Source organism: Oryzias melastigma, linkage group LG18 (genome assembly GCF_002922805.2).
Source record: "Oryzias melastigma strain HK-1 linkage group LG18, ASM292280v2, whole genome shotgun sequence".
NCBI classification, from domain to species: domain Eukaryota; kingdom Metazoa; phylum Chordata; class Actinopteri; order Beloniformes; family Adrianichthyidae; genus Oryzias; species Oryzias melastigma.
Window position 1 is genome coordinate 16901439 of NC_050529.1, and position 19125 is coordinate 16920563.

The 19125-nt window shown below is 38.7% G+C and overlaps 1 protein-coding gene across 1 annotated transcript; it reads left to right on the forward strand.

Annotated features, from left to right (window-relative positions):
- The first annotated feature begins 802 nt into the window (after window positions 1–802).
- mmp14a (matrix metallopeptidase 14a (membrane-inserted)) lies at window positions 803–19125 on the forward strand. Its single transcript, XM_024288740.2, has 10 exons — window positions 803–1529; window positions 12519–12667; window positions 13356–13478; window positions 13565–13872; window positions 13947–14108; window positions 15275–15420; window positions 15500–15638; window positions 15722–15872; window positions 16542–16657; window positions 17605–19125. The coding sequence occupies exons 1-10, from the start codon at window positions 1452–1454 to the stop codon at window positions 17904–17906; spliced, it is 1674 nt and encodes a 557-aa protein (XP_024144508.1). The 5' UTR covers window positions 803–1451; the 3' UTR covers window positions 17907–19125.

Sequence of the window (19125 nt, forward strand, 5' to 3'; positions counted from 1 at the left end):
GAATCTTATACTGGGACAAGTCCTCCTTACATACACAGATTTTAAAGTGAACCAAACAAAATAATTGAAATTATGCATAAATAATACATAACACAATCATCCTTCAATCTTTTCCACCCTGTATCACTTTTGGAGTCACAGGGTTGCTGGAGCCTATCCCAGTTACTGTTGAGCAACACACTCACATTCACACTTTACAAAAACATACACTTTGATAACAATCAGAGATTAAGACGCTGATATTATTGCTTAGACATTTCACATCGTTCAGGGCTCCAGAGCATGCTAGTGTTATTTCACAACTATGATTTTCTTATGGTGCTTTAAAGCAACTAACTGCAAACCAAGCTACATTTATTCACCATTAAATTCAATATATTGCCAATGATTCCATGTTTTTAAGATCAATTTAATGACAATTATGGTGAAGATTTCAAAGATATTTTATGAGGGATCAACAGTTTACATCTCGCAGTTTTCTGTGGAATGAAACTGAATGGAAAAAGAGACAGACTTTTATCTGTAAGTGAGGCCATATGTTGTGATGGGTTGGAAGATACAAGATAAAGTAAACACAGAAACACCAGAGCATCAAATAACAGATGAAGAACGCTGAAGATTCAAATCGTGGAGATTTGTCTTTTGATCTAAAAGCATTCCCAGTGGTCTTTTAATCATGATTTTGCTGTTGTTAGGAAAAATAATAATAACAAAAAAACTTTCTAGATTTTTCCAATGATTTGATTAAAAAAACAACTCAGAAATGCAATTATACATTTTAATTTCTTTATATATGTTCTCCATCATACGAAACATGCCACAAAAACATAAAAAACACAAAAAACACATTTTTCTATCATTTTCTTTTTTTTAAATGACAAGTCTATAAAACATGAAGCTATATAAATCACCAATATTAACTTTTCAAAATTCAAACACTCCATTAGTGTAATAAAAGATAAAGATACTTTATTGATCCTAACTTGGGAAACTTGTCCATTACAGAAACAAACAGTACAAATACAAAAGAAAAATAACTATAAATTGTACAAATGTACATTTAATGTGATAAACTTTGTTCAGACCCAGACTGTGGATTTGGCATGAATCCTTTGGAATCACGTGCGCACATCTGGAGGAGGATCCTGCGCGCAAAAAAAAAAAAAAAAAAAATCTTTCTCCTTCTCTTCACCAACAGCCTCCACTCACGGATCAAGCAACCAGCCTAAAGGAACTGCTTCAACTTTTCTGACACCTCCGTCGTGACTTTATTGAACATTTTACGCGCTCGGGTCAGATTCTCCCTGTTTGTTCGTTTTTGCGTTGGAGCTGTTGCGCGCGCTCAGATGTGGAGTTAAGGCCGGTCCTGCTCGGTTTCCTCCTCGTCTCCGGTGTCTGTGAGGACAGCCTCTTCTTCTCTTCGGGGAGACGGTCGGTGAAGTCAGGCAGAAATGCTGCTGCGGCTGCTGACCTGCGCGCTCTGCTGCTGGAGCCTCAGCTCCGTCACTGCGGATGTGCTGAAAGCAGAGGTAAGGAAAGCTGGATCCATCTTTGTTTTTTTGTCATTTTTCATAAAAGTAGGTCACGTTTATTGTGTGTTAGAAGTTTGCAAATCTGATACTTTTTCCATCTACTTTTCAATTTTTTCTCCTCCTTTATTTGTTAGCAAATCCACAAAGTGTCAACTTTTGTTGTTGTCTGCACGGCTCAGCTGCTTTGTTCTGAAGGGGGGAGCAGTGGTGGTTCTAAGGGGGAGGGGGCTAATGGGTTTCATCTGTTTGAGGAGACACCATTCCTGGAAGCTAGTCTGCTTCTGCAAACTTGGGGAGCTTCATCTCAGACTCTGAAGGGCTTCAGTTTTTGGCTCCACGGAAACACTAACATTTAGAGCTTTTTGGTAAACAAGGCTTGCGCAAAGTCTCTCTACGCTCCTGAGGAGTCCACATTGAGTCAAATAAGGAGAACTGAAGGTTTATTGTGCAAGATCAATGTCAGGTTTTTGTGATTGAGGATGTTTGCCTGAAATGACCCACAGATTTGACAGGAAATAGGATTCACACTCTAATAATAGTCGGTTTATATATGATGCATTTGAGACAAAATGTTAAATCGGCCTATACTATAGTAAAATTGTTTCAAAATGAGATACATCAATAGTTAATATTGGAAAATACCATTTAAATTGATGCACGGAGGTTTATTTTACAATAATGTAACAACAGCTGACAACACCATGCAGCCATCTTTACAGTCTAATGAGGAAACACTGAATTTTGCAGATAATAATCTGTATTATTATTCCAGAATTCCCAGAATTCGCCCCAAAAACAAAAAAGGGAAAATAACAAACGTGTGTCCAAAGGAAGAACTATTAAAAAAAAATAATAAAACAGCTTAGCTAGACATCCTTATGCTACTGACGAAGTTGTGGAAACAAAAAAGGCAAATATACGCCTAAAACGGAGAGAAAAAGATAAAGCAAAAACACACCAAATCCCGGACGAGCCCCCTACTGTCACAAACCCAAACAAGCTGTAACAAACTGGGACGCAAAAACCAATTGAAGGACCATTCAGCAAGTTTACAAGCTTTATTGTGCTTAGTCAGACAATATCCTCTCCTTCTGTCAGTCAGCTGATGTGCTCCAGCTGTTCCACCTCTGAGTCGCTGAAAAGAGAACAAACAAGGAATTGGAAAACATGTGGGCTGAACTTTATGAAACTAATGAATATATTCGACATTGATTCTTCTTTACTTGTTTGTTTGTACACATATGCACTTGCAAGAAACTTGATACTTCAGCACTGTTCAGTATCAAGTATTTATCAGTCACACTGATGGGATTTTTAGCTAAAGATGATTTTAAGTCAGTGAATCGGATCGTCAGCCACAAATTACAATATGAATCGGATGGTTGTTAAAACGAATTGTTACATTTGTTGCAGAAAAGCAGCATTAGTGGACATTTGCAGGAGCCTGCATTGCATTCTGGGTGGGCACTGGGTGAGCAACGTAGCCAGAGCAGACCTTAGTCACTGACCACAAGACGAGACAAAGGCAAGTCAGACAGTTTACAAGAAGCTGGAGCCGGCTCCCCCACCGTGGAGAACTGAGCTGACACGTGTTACGGTTTAAACCAAAAAAAAAAGATGTTGACATCTGCAAATCGAGATCTCGGAATCAAAAGAGGAGATTGCATTTTTTCCTCCTCATATCAGGAATCAAATAAAAATGTTGTGTCTCGGAAAGACACAGAAGTCTCCAGTGACGTAAAGTGAGTCTGAATGCAGAAAGAGGCTCAGCTTTAATTACAGGTTCAGGATTACATCAGCATAAGAACCCTGTGATCAAGAGATAGACATGTCTGTGTCAGAAAAACTGGATAGAAGACAAAATCAAGAAGCTAAATAACGTTTAGCAGAAGTGAAACTCCTTTTGAGAGGGTTTCCAGTACCTTCAAATAAAGCAAAAATTAAAGTTTTTGAGAAATTTTCTGGTTTAGGATTATTGCTCAATTCAAGAACATCCTTCTCTGACTTCATCCTGACAAACTAAACCCATTTAATCCACGCTGAGTGAAAAAAGAAGTCCTGTCAAGAGAGAAGTCAAACGTCCTCACTTCTCAGAAAATGAAATGGCCTCTCCTGAAGTTGGCCTCCAGACGTTGTTTTTGTTCACATTTTTTTTTCCTCTCAAACTTTAATAAAAGTGCTTAGCTGGACACTACGACCAAAGGAAGCGGGCAGCAATAAAAACAGCAAGTTCCCCTCACAGTAAAAGAAAAAATCTGAAGACACATGTTTCATGATCCAAAAACATCTGGGTTTCATTTCTTTTTTTTTTTTTGGAGTGGATTTTTACTTTCAAAGAAAAATCGTGTTATGATCAACTCAAACTGGCAGCATCAGATAATCGGAAACTGATGAGCGTGTGTGTTCATAAGTGAACCGGTCCTGATTTGGATCATCTGGTTTGGTTTAAAGAGATCAGCTGGTCGGACTTGACTGAGGTCGGATTCCAGGATAAATGTTTCCTGCCCTGATAAAACGCTCATTTAAAGTCCTACGGATGTTCAATTTCAATTTTCTATAGAAAGGATAAGACATTTTCCATAATAAAGAAAAAAAGTTTTTAGTTTTAGATAAAAAATTGTTTTCAGTAAAATAATCTGTGTTTGAAAAGATTTTAATTTTAGTTCAGTGCAAATCTACTATAAACAATACAAAAACAGGCCAAATAAGTCCAAAATTCTTCAATTAAAAACTAATTTTCCTTATTAGTAAAAAAGTTATCAAGAAGTCTTTAGTTAAAAAATCTATTTACATAGTCGCAATTTCTCAAACTAAGATCATTTTGCTTCTGAAAAACTTTCCTAATAAATGTTTTTTTTCTTTCAAGACAAAAACAACATTTATTTCTTTAAAAAAACAGGTATTTCTCCTTCTTAAGATTCAGTTTTTGCAGAGAACTTTGCAAGTGTTCAGTAATATTAGGCATGTATTAAATATAATACTATGGTTCAAAGAAAAATCAGAAAGTTCTTAAAAACCATCTGCAATAAAAGGGAAAATTTACCTAGAATTTATTTAATTTTTTATGTTTTTTTATGTCTTTACATGTTTGTGAATACTACTTACTAGTGCTGGGCTACATGGAAAAACATGTATATTGTGATACAGACTATTTTACATCATAATAACTATATAATGTATATCACAATATAATACAATTAAGTATATTTTAAGTTATTCTCTGAATTGTTAGAAACTAGAAATATTTTTTTAAAGTGCACAACAGTTTCAGGTTTCTTAGTAGGAAAACATTTTTGCTCAAAAGTTCATCAAAAACAATAAACAAATAAAAAAAAGAGAAATGGCCCTTTTCTATTGCCCACACGATATATATCTTTTTATTGTCCAGAGCTACAAATTAACATGAAAATATACATAACTTTAAGTTTTTTTTCTTTTCCTGTATTAAAACAAAACAAAAATTAATCTTTCTTGCTTCTAATGATTCTACGTTGTCAATACAAAGTATAAAAAGTTCATAAAATGTGTTTAAAGTTAATAGATATCTCTACTGGTTAAACTCTGGTATTCCTATTGAAAAATTCTCTAATGTGATTTAGTTTCCTGCGATGTCCAGATTGTCTAAAAATTTCCAGAGTCAAAAAGTATTGTACAAGACGGACAGACAAACTTTTTTTGCCTTTAAATGCACTTAAGTAACCTGATTTTCAGGGAAATCCTGGCAAATCTCACATACAAGGAATGCTATAATTAGCATGCTTGTTGAGTCAAAACACCCAAATATGTGATGAAATTAGTTTTAGTGGTAAAATATGTCAGACTAAAATAATGTAAAATGTCATTACCTTAATCATTTGGTATTTCTAAACTTTTCAGTTCATTTATATAGAACCAATGCTGGTTTATAAAACTTTAATTGACAAAATTAAAACAGTTTTATTAGAATTTAAAGCTGCTTTATAACTTTTTATCATTTTTAGCTCCTGTCGCTGGTTGAGATATAAATTAATACCTGTACTAAAGAAAAGTTTATGCTCAAATTGTGTTCATGTTTGTCCAACTACATTCTTAACTTAAGATCTAAATAATTCATGTCTTCACGCAGATGTTGTTAAGGTAAAGCACGACCACAAACCTTTGAGAAGGAAGGACTTTATGCCATAAGAGTATGGGAGTTGACTAAAACAGGGGTTGACTTGAGCAGGGGTTGACTTGATCGAGGGTTGACTCGAACGGGGATTGACTCGAACGGAGCTTGACTCGAACGGGGGTTGACTTGAATGGGGGTTGACCTGTATGTGGGTTGAATCTAGCGGGGGTTGACTGACACAAACGAGGGTTGACTCGAGTGGTGGTTGACTTGAATGCCGGTTGACTTGAACGGAGGTTGGCTCGTACGTGGGTTGACTCGTACGTGGGTAAACTCGAGTGGGGATTGACTGACGTTAACGGGGTTGACTCGAATGGGGGTGGACTCGAACGGGGTTGACTTGTGTGGGGGGTTGACGTGAATTGGGATTGACCCGTGTGGAGGGTTGACTCGAGCTGGGATTTGACTCGTAGGGTTAACGTGAATGGGGGTTGATTTGTACGGGGGTTGATGTGAATTGGGGTTGACTCGAGTGGGGGTTGATGTGAATGGGGGTTGAATTGTGTGGGGGTTGACGTGAATGGGGGTTGACTCGTGTGGGGGAGTTGCCTCATCAGTGGTTGACTCGTACAGGGTTTGACTCTAGCAGGGGTTGACTCGTGGGGTTTGGGGGGGGGGTTGACGTGAATGGGGGTTGACTCGTGTGGAGGGTTGATGTGAATGGAGGTTGATTTGAACGGGGGTTGCCTTGTGTGGGGGTTGACGTGAATTGGGATTGACTCGTACAGGGGTTGACTCGAGCAGGGATTGACTTGTACGGGGGTTGACTCGTACAGGTGCTGCAGGTTTTTGGGTTGTCTGGACATCGAGTGGTTCCATCTTTAAGGGAACACAGGTGTGTCTTGTGGTTTCCTTGGGTTTTTCCTCGTATGACCACCTCAAGCGATGTCATGAAAATGGAACGTACCACTGTGTGGTAAACGTATGGTAAAGCATTTCTCAGGATAACGGAAGTTACACGCACTTATGATGTACGGGTGTCGTATGGAGTCCTTACACCACACTCCAGTCATTCAATAGTGAGGTCAGAGAAAGTCCCTACTGACCACACACCAATGATGCATCCACAGGATGTGCATGTGATACGCCAGTGGCCATTGGATTTCCACACTCTGATATCTAACTTCCTATTTTGTAACAGTCAGGCTGTAATGCAATAGACGTGTGCACTTATCGCTTGAACAGCACTCACGCTAACATGTGTACGATGTGGCCTACTTCTCCCTTACTTACCCTTGAGTGTTGTATAAGTGTTCACTACAACCGGAAAAACATTTTTGCTATACAAGCTCACTGAGCTTATATATTTCCTTCTTGTTCAGAACAGGTTTTCCCATGTTTTGCCCACAGAAAGCCCATATCTACCCCGCTAGGGCAGTTGGGACTAAGGCCTAAGCAAAGTTTCTTTCTATACACCTCCCAGAAGAAAGTAATAAAACCACCAAATGAATTCTGACTGACTCGATGGATCAAATCGTAGTTGGTTTGAGCGCTAACTAGGTCAAAGGCGCCAACAATTGAAATAACATTCAGAGAACCAAATTCCCTTTTTTTTTCCTTCTTTGTTGGCATGAAGCGATTGGAACAACTGACTCAGTTTCCAAAATTCAAACCCAGCCGCACTCGTAACCCCTCTGTCTCTGCCCACGTCTCTCTTTAATGCTTTTACCTCTTGCTTTCTGTAATGCTGTACTTTAGATCAGCTAGCTTTGATGCAGTCATCTGCCCTCATCCTTCCCTCAACCCTAGTGTTGACAGGAGAAAACAGCTAGAAATGTACAGAAACATTTGTGGAAATTTCCAGGAAATTTCCAGGAGAAAGAGCACTGGTGCTGTATCATCTGTTCTCCTGTTATTACAGTTGCATAAATACAAGAAAACGCATGACGTTTAACCGAGCGTCTTTTTATCCTTCAATGAAACTTCCACCACAAGCACTATAGGAGTTTCTGGGGTTTTTTTCAAATCCTATTTTTAACCAGCAATTTTTTTTTTTTTTTTTTTTTATCTGAGGAACCAATCAGCCTGACGTAAATGTGTGACAACCCACAACAACATGACATACACGCCACACAGGAGGTGCTGCAGTCGTGGCATGGTCAGGACTTTATATGGACCCTTGATCAGCAACATACCAGTGCAAGCAATTTATTGGAACATTTGAAGAATATTACAGGAAATAACATAGACAGCGGAAGCAGATTATTTTTGGTTATTAAACCACAATAAAGTAGAAGTGAGCCTTCAAGATTTTGGTGTCTTATTGTTAAAGACTTACTCCACTCGTCTTTTGATTTATTTCTAAAGTGTTTTAATTATAATTATGCCATTTTTAGCCAAAATAATGAAACTTTTCTATAACAGGGCCACAGTACACTGTAAAAAGTAAAACATTTAATCAATTAGCAAAAGTTCCATATTTTAAAAATAATAGCTTTTATCAAATTACCTTTTTGAGTTGAGTAAATCTACCTAAAATTGTAATATAATGAAAACTAATCATTTAAACTGTTATAAATTACAGAACTTTAGTTAATTGATACAATGTTTCACTTCTTCCAATGTAGAAATTCCCCTCTGATTTGTGGGCGGGACCATTGATGCAGACCTATAATCTGCTAGTTTACAGCCCCTCACACCCCAACCTATACATTAACAAAAATGGCGAGCAATATTTTAGATATCCAGCCGTACAGTTTTAAGCTCAGACGAGGAAAACATACATGGATGCATCAGAATGGAGCGTAGCAGGCAATACAGTATATTTTTCAAGCTGCATTTTTTTCTGCTTTTGATTAACAACAATTTGAATAAAGAAATACTCAGAAAGTTTGATTTTCATCATCAGAAAAATGCCACAAGAACTTGTTAAAAACACAATTTTTAATCGAACTGGAGCTCTAAGCTGAAAAAGTAAAAATGCATTCGGCAGCTATTAAAAAAATATATCTTTAGTGAAGCAACGTTTGATGCACAGGGCATCACTGTTTTACATTGGAAGCAAAACTTGAGGAGAAAGCCAAGAAACAGAAAAACAACAAACAGAAGGATGTAGATTTAAGACCTGAAAGCGCACACAAGAAAGAAACTCGTTTGAACTTCCTGATGATGACTGATCCTTTAAATGATGGAATATTGTTAATTAAAAAGATGTTTTAAAATTTATGTTAGATTATTTTGTTATTTATAAACAATAGCTAATGAAGCCAAATTTGAAAACTACACATGTTTAACTTTTCAAACTACAAAAAGGTCACCGGAGGGCACCAAATTCAGAAACAGTGACCTAGGCCACCAACTTTACATCACATGAGTTGTGCTTCACTGTCCGTGCAAAAAGCCTCTAGACCACACGTCACTGCGGGACCCAGAGTTGTGTTTACCAAACCGGCGGCCAGCTCTTTGACCACACATGGCTGAGCGGCAGGCCGACAATAGCAGCCATGTTGAAGTCTCAATAAATAGAAGCTTTGATGGAGGGAGACTCGGGAAGGAGGGGTGAATGCTGGGATACCTGGCGTGTGAGCCAGTGTGCGGAGAGAAGTGGAGGTCTTGATGGAGTGGAGAGTGTTTTTATAGAAGCAGAGGCGTCACCACACTGGAGCCACAGCGCACACTGGCAGCAGTCAAACTCGGAGAAAGCAAACTTACGAGAGCCGGTGGATGAATTAGATTTACTCGTCTTAAATAATCCTGAGAACTCCTCGGGAGCTTGTCAGACCGAACATGCAGAGATGGAGCGAAGGGAGGGGAATGGTTGCAGATCATCATAAGTGAACCTTGTTCTAGTAACAGTGCCCGAGTGTGCACGGTTTGTATACAGATTGGTAGCATGGCCAATTTGCAGCATTTCCATTTCTTGGCCTACTCGTTTTAGGAGAAAACTCACTTTTATGGCAAAACAGGAGATCAATCTCAAGTAAAATTAGCTCATTTCACCTCATTCATTTGTGGTGGACACACGTCTGATGGAAAAATATAAAGACCTAAAGTCATGTTTGCTCCTCTGTCGGTCACAAACTAAAGCTTCGTTGTTGTTTAGCATAAACTTTATGAGTGGAAACGGCTAGCTTGGCCTCTGTACAATGCTAACAAACATTTCCATAAACACTTTAGATGCTACATCTAATTTAAATAAGCCACATACTTAGTTTTTAAACTTTGCAAACTAAGCAAAACCAGTGATTAAAACTTTGATGTTAGACACTTTTTTTGGAAAGGAAGAACTAAGCTAGCACTAAGCTAGTTGTTTTCTTTGACTCATCTTGTTGAAAAAAGATAAAACTGAATGACAAAGACTTTTTTCCTAATTTTAACTCAGATGAAAAATGTGTTTTTTTTATCTTTTTAGTGGCATTTTTCTGATGATGGAGGACATAAATAAAGAAAATTAAGAAAAACTCCCGCTCCAGTCCTCTTTTGATCTAATGTCCCAGTGGTCTTTTAATTATGGTGGTGTCATTTTTACTAAAAATCCAAAAACTTTTGCCATTTTCTTGGACATAATTTCTCCAGAGCGGCAGGAGTTCATAAAAAAACTTCTAAGTTGTGGGTGAGACTGTTGGTAGGGAGTAAGCCCGCCCCCATTTCCTATCATCTAACTGTTTACACTCTCTCCCGCTAGCTTACAGCCCCAAAGCTAACATTATTGGTGCAACAATGGCAAGCAATATTTGAACTATCCAGCTTTACATTTTGAGCCAGATTTAAACTCAGACAAGGAAAACAAAGATGATCTATTTGTCTACAAGTGGATGCATCAAAATGGAACAAAGCTAGTAGCGTCTACGTCACTGCTACTAGCTTTTTCCAGCAGCATTTTTTCATCTGCTCCCTTATTCACAACAATTTAAATAAAGAAATGTAAATAAATACAAATTTAAGCTGAATTTTCCTTTAAATATGTCCTCCATCATGAAATAAATCCCACAAGAAGCTAAAGAAAACTTCATTTTGACTTCATGTAAGACATTTCTTGGTCTAATGATTGACCACCAGCAGGAAAAATGGAAAGAAGAGTAACTTTACAAAAATAAAGCTGGTTTTGGTTTAATAGAGTGGAGACAGTCAGACACAAGGGTGGTAGGGACAGCTGAAGGTCAAGCTTTGAGAAACTCAAATGTTGCTGAAAATCTTGCTCTTTTCCATTGATGTCGCTGCCAGTTGTCTTTGGCTTTAGTTGTCCAGACTCAGTTCTGGGTCAATGTAACAAAAATGACGTCAGTGTGTTTTATTTGGCTTTCAGTTCCTCCTTCAGGCTGCCGTCTGAATCCACAACAAAGTTCCCCCTAAAAAGTTTATAAAAATCACAGTCACATGAAGAAAAGACTATAAATTTAGAGTTACCTCAGTGGGCTGGCAGGTTTAGAAAGAGGTTAACATGTCATCTGGGCAAACAAGAAGTCATTCAGATGCAAACACACACAAAACCTTTGTCTCTTTGCCCCAACATGATACGCAGCTGAGCTCAGAGGAGCAGGTCCAGACAGATTTAAGCAAGCAGCTCGTCCCTGCTTCTTTTGTCGACTTAGACACTTCTACTGTTGCAGGTGGAGTTAAGTTGCACAAACGGAATAAAAGGCAATATAAACCACAAAACACTATTTGTGTGTTACAGAAACCTTTCTAACCTCCCAAAGTCGTTTCATAAGCATGCTTTAGCAATAAGATTCTTCAGACTTTCCATTTGATATTCTTTAAACGATCATTTTAAGTAATCACTGTAAATGGAAACCTTGTCAAAGTATTTTAAAAAGGCTTCAGGATCTGTCATAGTTTGGCATTTTGTTGAATATTTTCTACTATTGTTAATTTCCCTTTAATATAATTAACATCTTATTTTGATAAAACGTGAAATTTAAGAAAGATGCTAAAGGCCTGTTGGTCTATTTTAAAGATAATTTAGATGTTAAACACACGAAATATGTATTTTTCCATTGTAAAATCGTTCCCAGTGGTCGCTTAAGTATGATTCAGCAGTTTTCTGCAAAAATTAAAGAGTCTAAGTTGTTTTAGAAGACATTTTTTTCATTAGAAATTGTTGTGGATGAGACTGTTGGCGCAGAAGTTTGCATCAGCTAATTTCCCATCATGCTTTTGTTTACACTCTCTCCCGCTAGTTTTTAGCAAACCCCAGTTAACATTAGTGTAATACAAAAACAACAAGTAATATTGGAGGTATCCAGCTGTGCAGTTTTAAGCCAAATGCCAGCTCAGACAAGGAAAATTAAAACATTTATGGATAATGTTAATGGATAATGGTAATATATATGTCTATGTTCCTGGCCCAACATGATTTAAATAAAGAAATACTCAGAAACACAGTTTACGTTCTAAAATGTTTTATAAATTGCATCTATACTGTTAAAAACCCAAAAAACACAATTTGCATTGGAGTGGATCCTCAATGACTTGCAGTCAAAATATTCAACTTCAAGTTATAAAAACTGATTCAAAACCAGAACCATAAAAAACAAAGAAATAGTAACTTTAAATGAAAAAATGTCTGTAAAGAATCTTTTAAAACTGGTTTCTTTAAAAAAAAAACATAAAAGTTGTTTGAAGCACAACTAGGAAATATATTTTTAAATATATATATATATATTTCTAGCAATTTGCAGTCATTCCATCATAATTCCTAACCTCTTGGCAAGCTATACTATTACCATTCTTTCTGTTTCTGAGTATGGAAAAAGCACATGGAGCAGAGGTAGAGCACGACTTCTGATTGGCATTGTTGTGTTCTGGCCCAGTCTTGGGATATATCGTGATATGTATCGTATCGAACTATACAAGTATTCATTAAATGTTCTGTTTTCTTTTCCTCCCCCTCTCAGGCATGGCTGCAGCAGTATGGCTACCTGCCCCCCGGTGATGTCCGAGCTCAGGCCATCCGCTCACCCAAGTCCATAGAAAAAGCGATATCATCCATGCAGAGGTTTTATGGACTGACAGTAACCGGGACAATAGACACCGAAACATTAGAGTGAGTTCTCTCTAATGAAATACCATAATATGTTTGGCTTTTTTCCACCCTTTAAGCTACATTCGCTAAACACAGGTTCTTGAACGCCCATATAACCTATGACATTCACATTGGACCAGTAGGGTTGGGCTTCTTCTTGTTTTTAATATTGTTTACTAGCACATGTTCACCACCTATGTAGGAGACTTGGTGCAAAATATTGAACTGGTGCAAATCTCGTGAGTCTGGCTCCAGGATTTTTCTTTATTCTGATATATGACAGACGTGGTGACATAGAATTCTAGAGCGGCACAAACCTCAATTATTAGCTTCTCCTTCATGATCAATTTTCAAACAGTTGGTACTTACATGAATTAAAAGGAATACTGTGCATATGTTACTACTAAATCCAAGTCTCTGAATTGATAAAGTTCGATCAGGTTTTTAATCTTTTGCTCGTAGACCTCATAAACAGTTGTAGAAACTTACATGGTGATATGTGAATACAAGTTATGGGAACCTGAAACAGACGTTGACCTGTGTTTATAGACTTTTCATTGCTGAATTCAGTGCAAATGTAGCTTTTTTGGGAGGAGTTTTGAAATGTTTATGTTTATACAAACGTTTCACAAAACTGATACTACCCTGTGAATAAACGTGTTTTTATGATCATATCTTGAAACTGAGTGAGTTCTTCTCCGTCTTCCAGAGCCATGAAGCGCCCTCGCTGTGGAGTCGTAGATAAATTTGGACCTGAGCTGAAAACTAACCTGAGGAGGAAGAGATACGCAAGGCAGGGTCTGAAGTGGGAGAAGTCTGAGGTGACCTTCAGGTCAGAAACCACTTGAAAATGTTCTGCCAGAAACATTCTTGTTTTTTTATGACCCTAAATCCTCCCTCCTTCCCTTCTCACTGCAGTATAGAGAACTTCACCCCCAAAGTGGGGGAAAGAGCCACGTTTGAAGCCATACGAAAGGCCTTCAAAGCGTGGGAGAGCGTTATCCCGCTCACCTTCCGTGAGATCCCCTTCGGCCACATCCGAGGCAAAGTCGACAAGTACGCGGACATCATGCTGTCCTTCGCAGAGGGTTTCCACGGCGACAGCACGCCTTTTGACGGCGAGGGCGGCTTTCTGGCGCACGCTTACTTTCCGGGCGTCGGTATCGGGGGAGACACTCACTTTGACCTCGCCGAGCCGTGGACAACAGGGACCACGGACCAAGGAGGTAAACAGGAGACCGAACTGAAGGAAGACGATAAACCTGGAATGGGTTGACTCATTTTTTTGTCTTGTGTGAAGGAAATGATGTTTTCCTGGTCGCGGTGCATGAGCTGGGTCACGCTTTGGGCCTGGAGCACTCGAATGACCCTTCGGCCATCATGGCCCCCTTCTATCAGTGGTTCGACACCGAAAACTTCCAGCTTCCGGATGATGACCGTAGAGGCATCCAGGCCATTTACGGTGAGTTGATTCAAAATATGAAGCATTAAATGGGCCATACCGTGATTTTTCTTTAGTCTTTCAGAGTATATCCATCATCATATCCATCATATATTACCTTTGGAACACAAAAAAACAAATTATTTATGAAATGTCTGTCTTTCTGTGAACTCTTTTCATACTTGGAAGTTAAACGACTCGATCTCTGAGGCTCCGCCTTTCGCTCCTTGAGGGTGCCGCTCATTTCATGATGTTAACCTAGAGCGGTCCTCATTAGCATATCACCCACGAAACAAAACATCTTTTTTTTTTTAAATATTGAATTACATAATGTGTAGCCTGGGCGATAATCCCTAAAATTTGGCACAGACATAATGGTGATGGCAAACGGGTTCTTCTTTTCCCACCAGGAAGTAGTCTGCTCCCTTTCTTTACCAGGAAATAGTCTGCTCCCTTTCTCCTCTGGGAAACTGTCTTCTCCCTGTCTCTACCAAGAAATAGTTTGCTCCTTTTCCCCCAGGAAATAGTCTGCTCCCTTTCTTCACCAAGAAACAGGCTGCTCTTTTCCCCCCTGGGAAATTCTCTGCTTCTTTTCCCCCCAACGTATTTGTCCTCTACCTTTCTCCCCCAGGAAATAGTCTGCTCCTTCTCCACCAGGAAATACTCTTCTCCCTTTCTCCTTCCATCTTCCCAATATCCTCATCTGCTTGTGCCATTCCCAGACACGTTCAGGATCCATCCCAATATGTGGTCCAAATTCCTCACCAGAAGTTTCTTGACAAAGTTTGAACACTAAACCGAATGAGCGTTTCTTATCCATCGCTAAACTGGCTCACGAGACAAAGTAATTGTGTTAGCCTGGGGCAGAGCAGACACTTCCTGGTGTCAACTTGTGATGTAAGCATGTGAGGACCCACCCTTTTTTGTGGGTATGGGAGGGGCTGCTTAATACACTTTAAAGCTCAAAAAGTTGTTTTTTCATGGTATGGCCCCTTTAAGACTCAACCGTGAATTCTGCCTTAAAAGGAAATTCAAAAGACAGCTGTGAGCAATCCCTTTTAGTTGTTTTAGCTATAAAAAGATTCTATTTCCTCTTTTTTTCTGCTCACGCTACAATACACGACTCACAATGCGGTTCAGAAGTGTGGTTTCAAATGAACCGTTTTCTCCTGACTCTCTCCTAACAGGATCAAAGTCTGGGGTGCCCCCTCCTCCTCCACCCCCTCGCCCCACTAAGCCGTCAAAGCCCGACAAGCCCGACCACGGCCCGGACATATGTGATGGACACTTCGACACCATCGCTGTCCTCAGAGGGGAGAAGTTTGTTTTTAAGGTACAGAAACCTTCTTCCCCTCCAAAAACATAAGCCGTCCATTCATAAATAAAACCAAACTTCTCACATGGGCTTGCAGGACAAGTGGTTCTGGCGAGTTAGGAACAACAAGGTGCTGCCGAACTATCCCATGCCTATCGGGCACTTCTGGAAAGGCCTCCCTTCAAACATTGACGCAGCCTACGAGAGGACCGACGGGAAATTTGTCTTCTTCAAGGGTAAATTCAGTCTGGATTTGGAGTTAAAGAAGCTTTTTTTTTTTTTTTAATCTGTAACATTTTCTCTCCATTTCGGTGTTCAGGTGACAAATATTGGGCTTTTAGCGAGTCTACCTTGGAGAAGGATTTTCCAAAGAACCTGAGAGATTTGGGCGCCGGCCTTCCGAAAGACAGGATTGATGCCGCTCTCCTTTATACACCCACGGGACAGACGTTCTTCTTTAAAGAATCCCAGTAAGTTTTTACAAGTTTGACAGCAAGATAGCAGCCTCTTTCCCCAAACTTTCAAAGAATCAGCAAAGTTTAACTCTTAACTAAATTGGCAGCAGTCTTGTAACTTAATTCCACATTTCATCTGGGGCTCAGTGTGACTCATTTGCACTGGTATGCAGTTCAGATGTTTTTTCTTGGTTCAAAATCGTTCAAAAAGTAAAAATCAGACAAACTAACCATAGCTTTTGCCTTTTAATTTTAGAAATGCTCGACTCCACATTAAAGGCTAGTTGTGCAGTTTATGATAAAAATATCTTTAACTTTGGTTATAACCTTGTGAGTTGACTCATTACGGTGATGAAACCAACTATTTAACACGTGACCACAAAGGAGGTTTGCATTCCAGACAAAATAGTTTTAGTTAGATCACAAACAACTTATTGTTTTTTTGTGTACCGCAGACAGAACAAATTTAGTGTCTTGAGGCGGCCATTAGTGGTTTTAGATGCCAGCATTCTGCATGCAGTGGAAGTTGAACCTGTTTTTTAAATGCAATCTACATTTTTGCCCCTAGGTGTCACTATTTTCAATATAAAAGCATCCCTAAACGCCTGTTGGTGTCTTAAACACTGTATAATTTCCCGAAATCCTTCTAGTTGTAAGTTGTTGGTTTTTTTTCCTCTCTTGCAGATACTTCCGCTATAACGAGAAGACGCGCAGAGTGGACCGAGACTATCCAAAGTCCATCAACACATGGACCGGAGCACCAGATAACATTGAAGCCGTCATTATGAGCGAAGATGGATGTGAGTTTTTCTTCCTATAAATTTCACGTGAGAAATGCAAGAAGTAAAATTCTTTCTTTATTTTATAACTTTTATATCTCAGTCATAAAAATATCAACAACAAAAAATGACTTTACAACATTACATTAACGACCCACTTCAATTAAAATGGCGTTTTTGGTGTTTTTAACTTGTTTTTACAACATTTTTCTGATGATGGAGGACTTTTCTTAAGGAAATTAAAATTAAAGTTGCATTTCTGAGTATTTCTTTATCCACATTGTTGTTAATTAGGAGCAGATGAAAAAAAATGGCATTTGAAAAAGCTTGTAGTTGTGATGTAAAAACTACAACGACAAGCTAAAAGTAGTAAATAGATCCATGCACATCTTTGTTTTTGACCTGGCATCTGGCTCAAAACTGTTCACCACTTTTGCTGCGCTGGTAATGCTGGAGATACTAATTAAATGCATCTCTTACAAACAAATCTTGAAAACAATTTCAAATCAGATTTGTGCGTAAATATGGTTTGTGTGTGCGTAACAAGCGACTCGTGCGTACATTTTTAAAGATTTGTTCATATAGTTAGTTTCAAGCTGTTGTAATTTTGATTTATGCATGTGTAAAATATATTTTGTATTTCTTTTTATATCATAATTTTTGTACTTATGCTCATAATGTTTTGTATGAGTTACAAATCAAGAATTAGGCACACAGAAATCCTAATTTACACACAAATCAAGAATCATTTACGCACAAATAGAGGTGAGTCTATTTTTTCTCCATAGAGAGTTTAAACAAATGGATGACGGGAAGTAGGGATGGGATTACTGACTGAATTTCTTAAGGAAATTATGTCTTTTTGGCTGTAAAGGGCATAATCACAATTAAAAGACCACCAGGAATGCTTTTACAAGAGATCAAAAGATGATCTTAAATAATTTGAAAAAAATATTTTCTTTTTCCAGCTTACACTTACTTCTACAAAGACAATAAATACTGGAAGTTCAACAACCAGCACATGAAGGTGGAGCCCGGCTACCCCAAATCCGTGCTCCGCGACTGGATGGGCTGCGAGAACGAGGAGCCCAAAAGGGGTCGGAAAGATTCCACAGACGGATCGGGAGGCGCCGGGCCGGTGGCGGTGGTGATCCCCCTCATCCTGCTGGTCCTGGTACTGGTCACGCTGGGAGCGCTGTTGTTCTTCAGGAAGTACGGCATGCCGCGACGCCTCCTCTACTGCAAGAGATCGCTGCTGGATAAGGTGTAGACGGCGGCTGACGGACCGCCACGGAGGGACGGAGAGGAATTAAGGGGGACCGGGGCCCGAGGAAAGAAACTGAGGAACAGAGCAGGGGATGAAAGGCATAAAAGGAGGAAAAATGCCTCAAGTGCCACGAAAGGATAAGAAAGGCCCATAAAACTGAATTCAGGAAAATGTATATTTGTATTTTAGCTTTTTACATGTTCAGAAATCTAAAACCAAACCAACATGAGAAAGGGAACTATACAAAAAATCACCCTCCCCCTTTTACATATTTTCTTATAACTGGACGACTGTAGCAGAACTGCTGTTTGATTCACTTCCTGCTTGAAAAAAGTGCTCAAAAACCTTTTTTTTTTGTGCTCTAAAAATATTTTCTTACAGTTAAGATGCTCTTAAAAAGGGAATTTTTTCTACCACTAAAAAAAGACATAGGAAATTGTTTTTTAATAATCAAATCCAGAAGGAATTTGATGTAAAAATTGCCATGTTACAGTTTCAGTCCATTAAAAAAAAAAAGAAGAAAAAAAAGCATTTCTTGAAACTAAGGTACTGAAAAATCCCACTTTGGTGCAACTGTTGGTGTTTTGCTGGAGTTGTGTGCACAGTGTTAGTACAGTCAGACTTCCGGAGGTGGATTTTCCATCCGTCGAGTTGCAGAAACCCTTAAAGTTGAGACGTGTAGAAGCGAAGATGCTGGTTCAAGAATCCCTCCTAATGTGTAGCTCAAACTTGAGACGCTCAAACTTGCCAAAGAGACTCTGTGCAGGCTGTCAGAAAGAAAAGGGGGCTTTGCAAAGTTAATCATTCAAGTCTCCAGGAAAGAAATATGGTGCAATGTTTTTTTAAAACCACCGCTTTGTGATTATAAGTATGATTATTGTTATTATTGTTGTTCTGGGGAAGTTCTAGTAGCTTTCCTGATGTGTTGTCATTTGCAGTCCTGCTGGGCAGAGGCGTTACATGACGATAGAATTGAACCCCGGTTTACATCAGATCAGATTAAAGTGAGTTCAGGGAGATTTTTATAATAAAAATAAACCAAATGTCCTTCAAATGCTGGCACAGAATAACAACCATGTTATTTATGAACACAGATGGTGCTCCTTGATTTTTTTTATTTTTACACCAATTACAGCCATGGGAGAAATTATTAGGTTTAGAACAATGATAATAGTAATGATATTTATAATGATGATCGTATAAATAAAATTGAATGATTTTT

Bases quoted from the DNA above. Each gene is read 5' to 3' on its own strand.
- mmp14a (XM_024288740.2), top strand. From the start codon at position 1,452: ATGCTGCTGCGGCTGCTGACCTGCGCGCTCTGCTGCTGGAGCCTCAGC. The intron at 13,479-13,564 runs GTCAGAAACCAC...TTCTCACTGCAG, and splicing joins AAGTCTGAGGTGACCTTCAG to TATAGAGAACTTCACCCCCA. The intron at 15,873-16,541 runs GTAAGTTTTTAC...CCTCTCTTGCAG, and splicing joins TTCTTCTTTAAAGAATCCCA to ATACTTCCGCTATAACGAGA.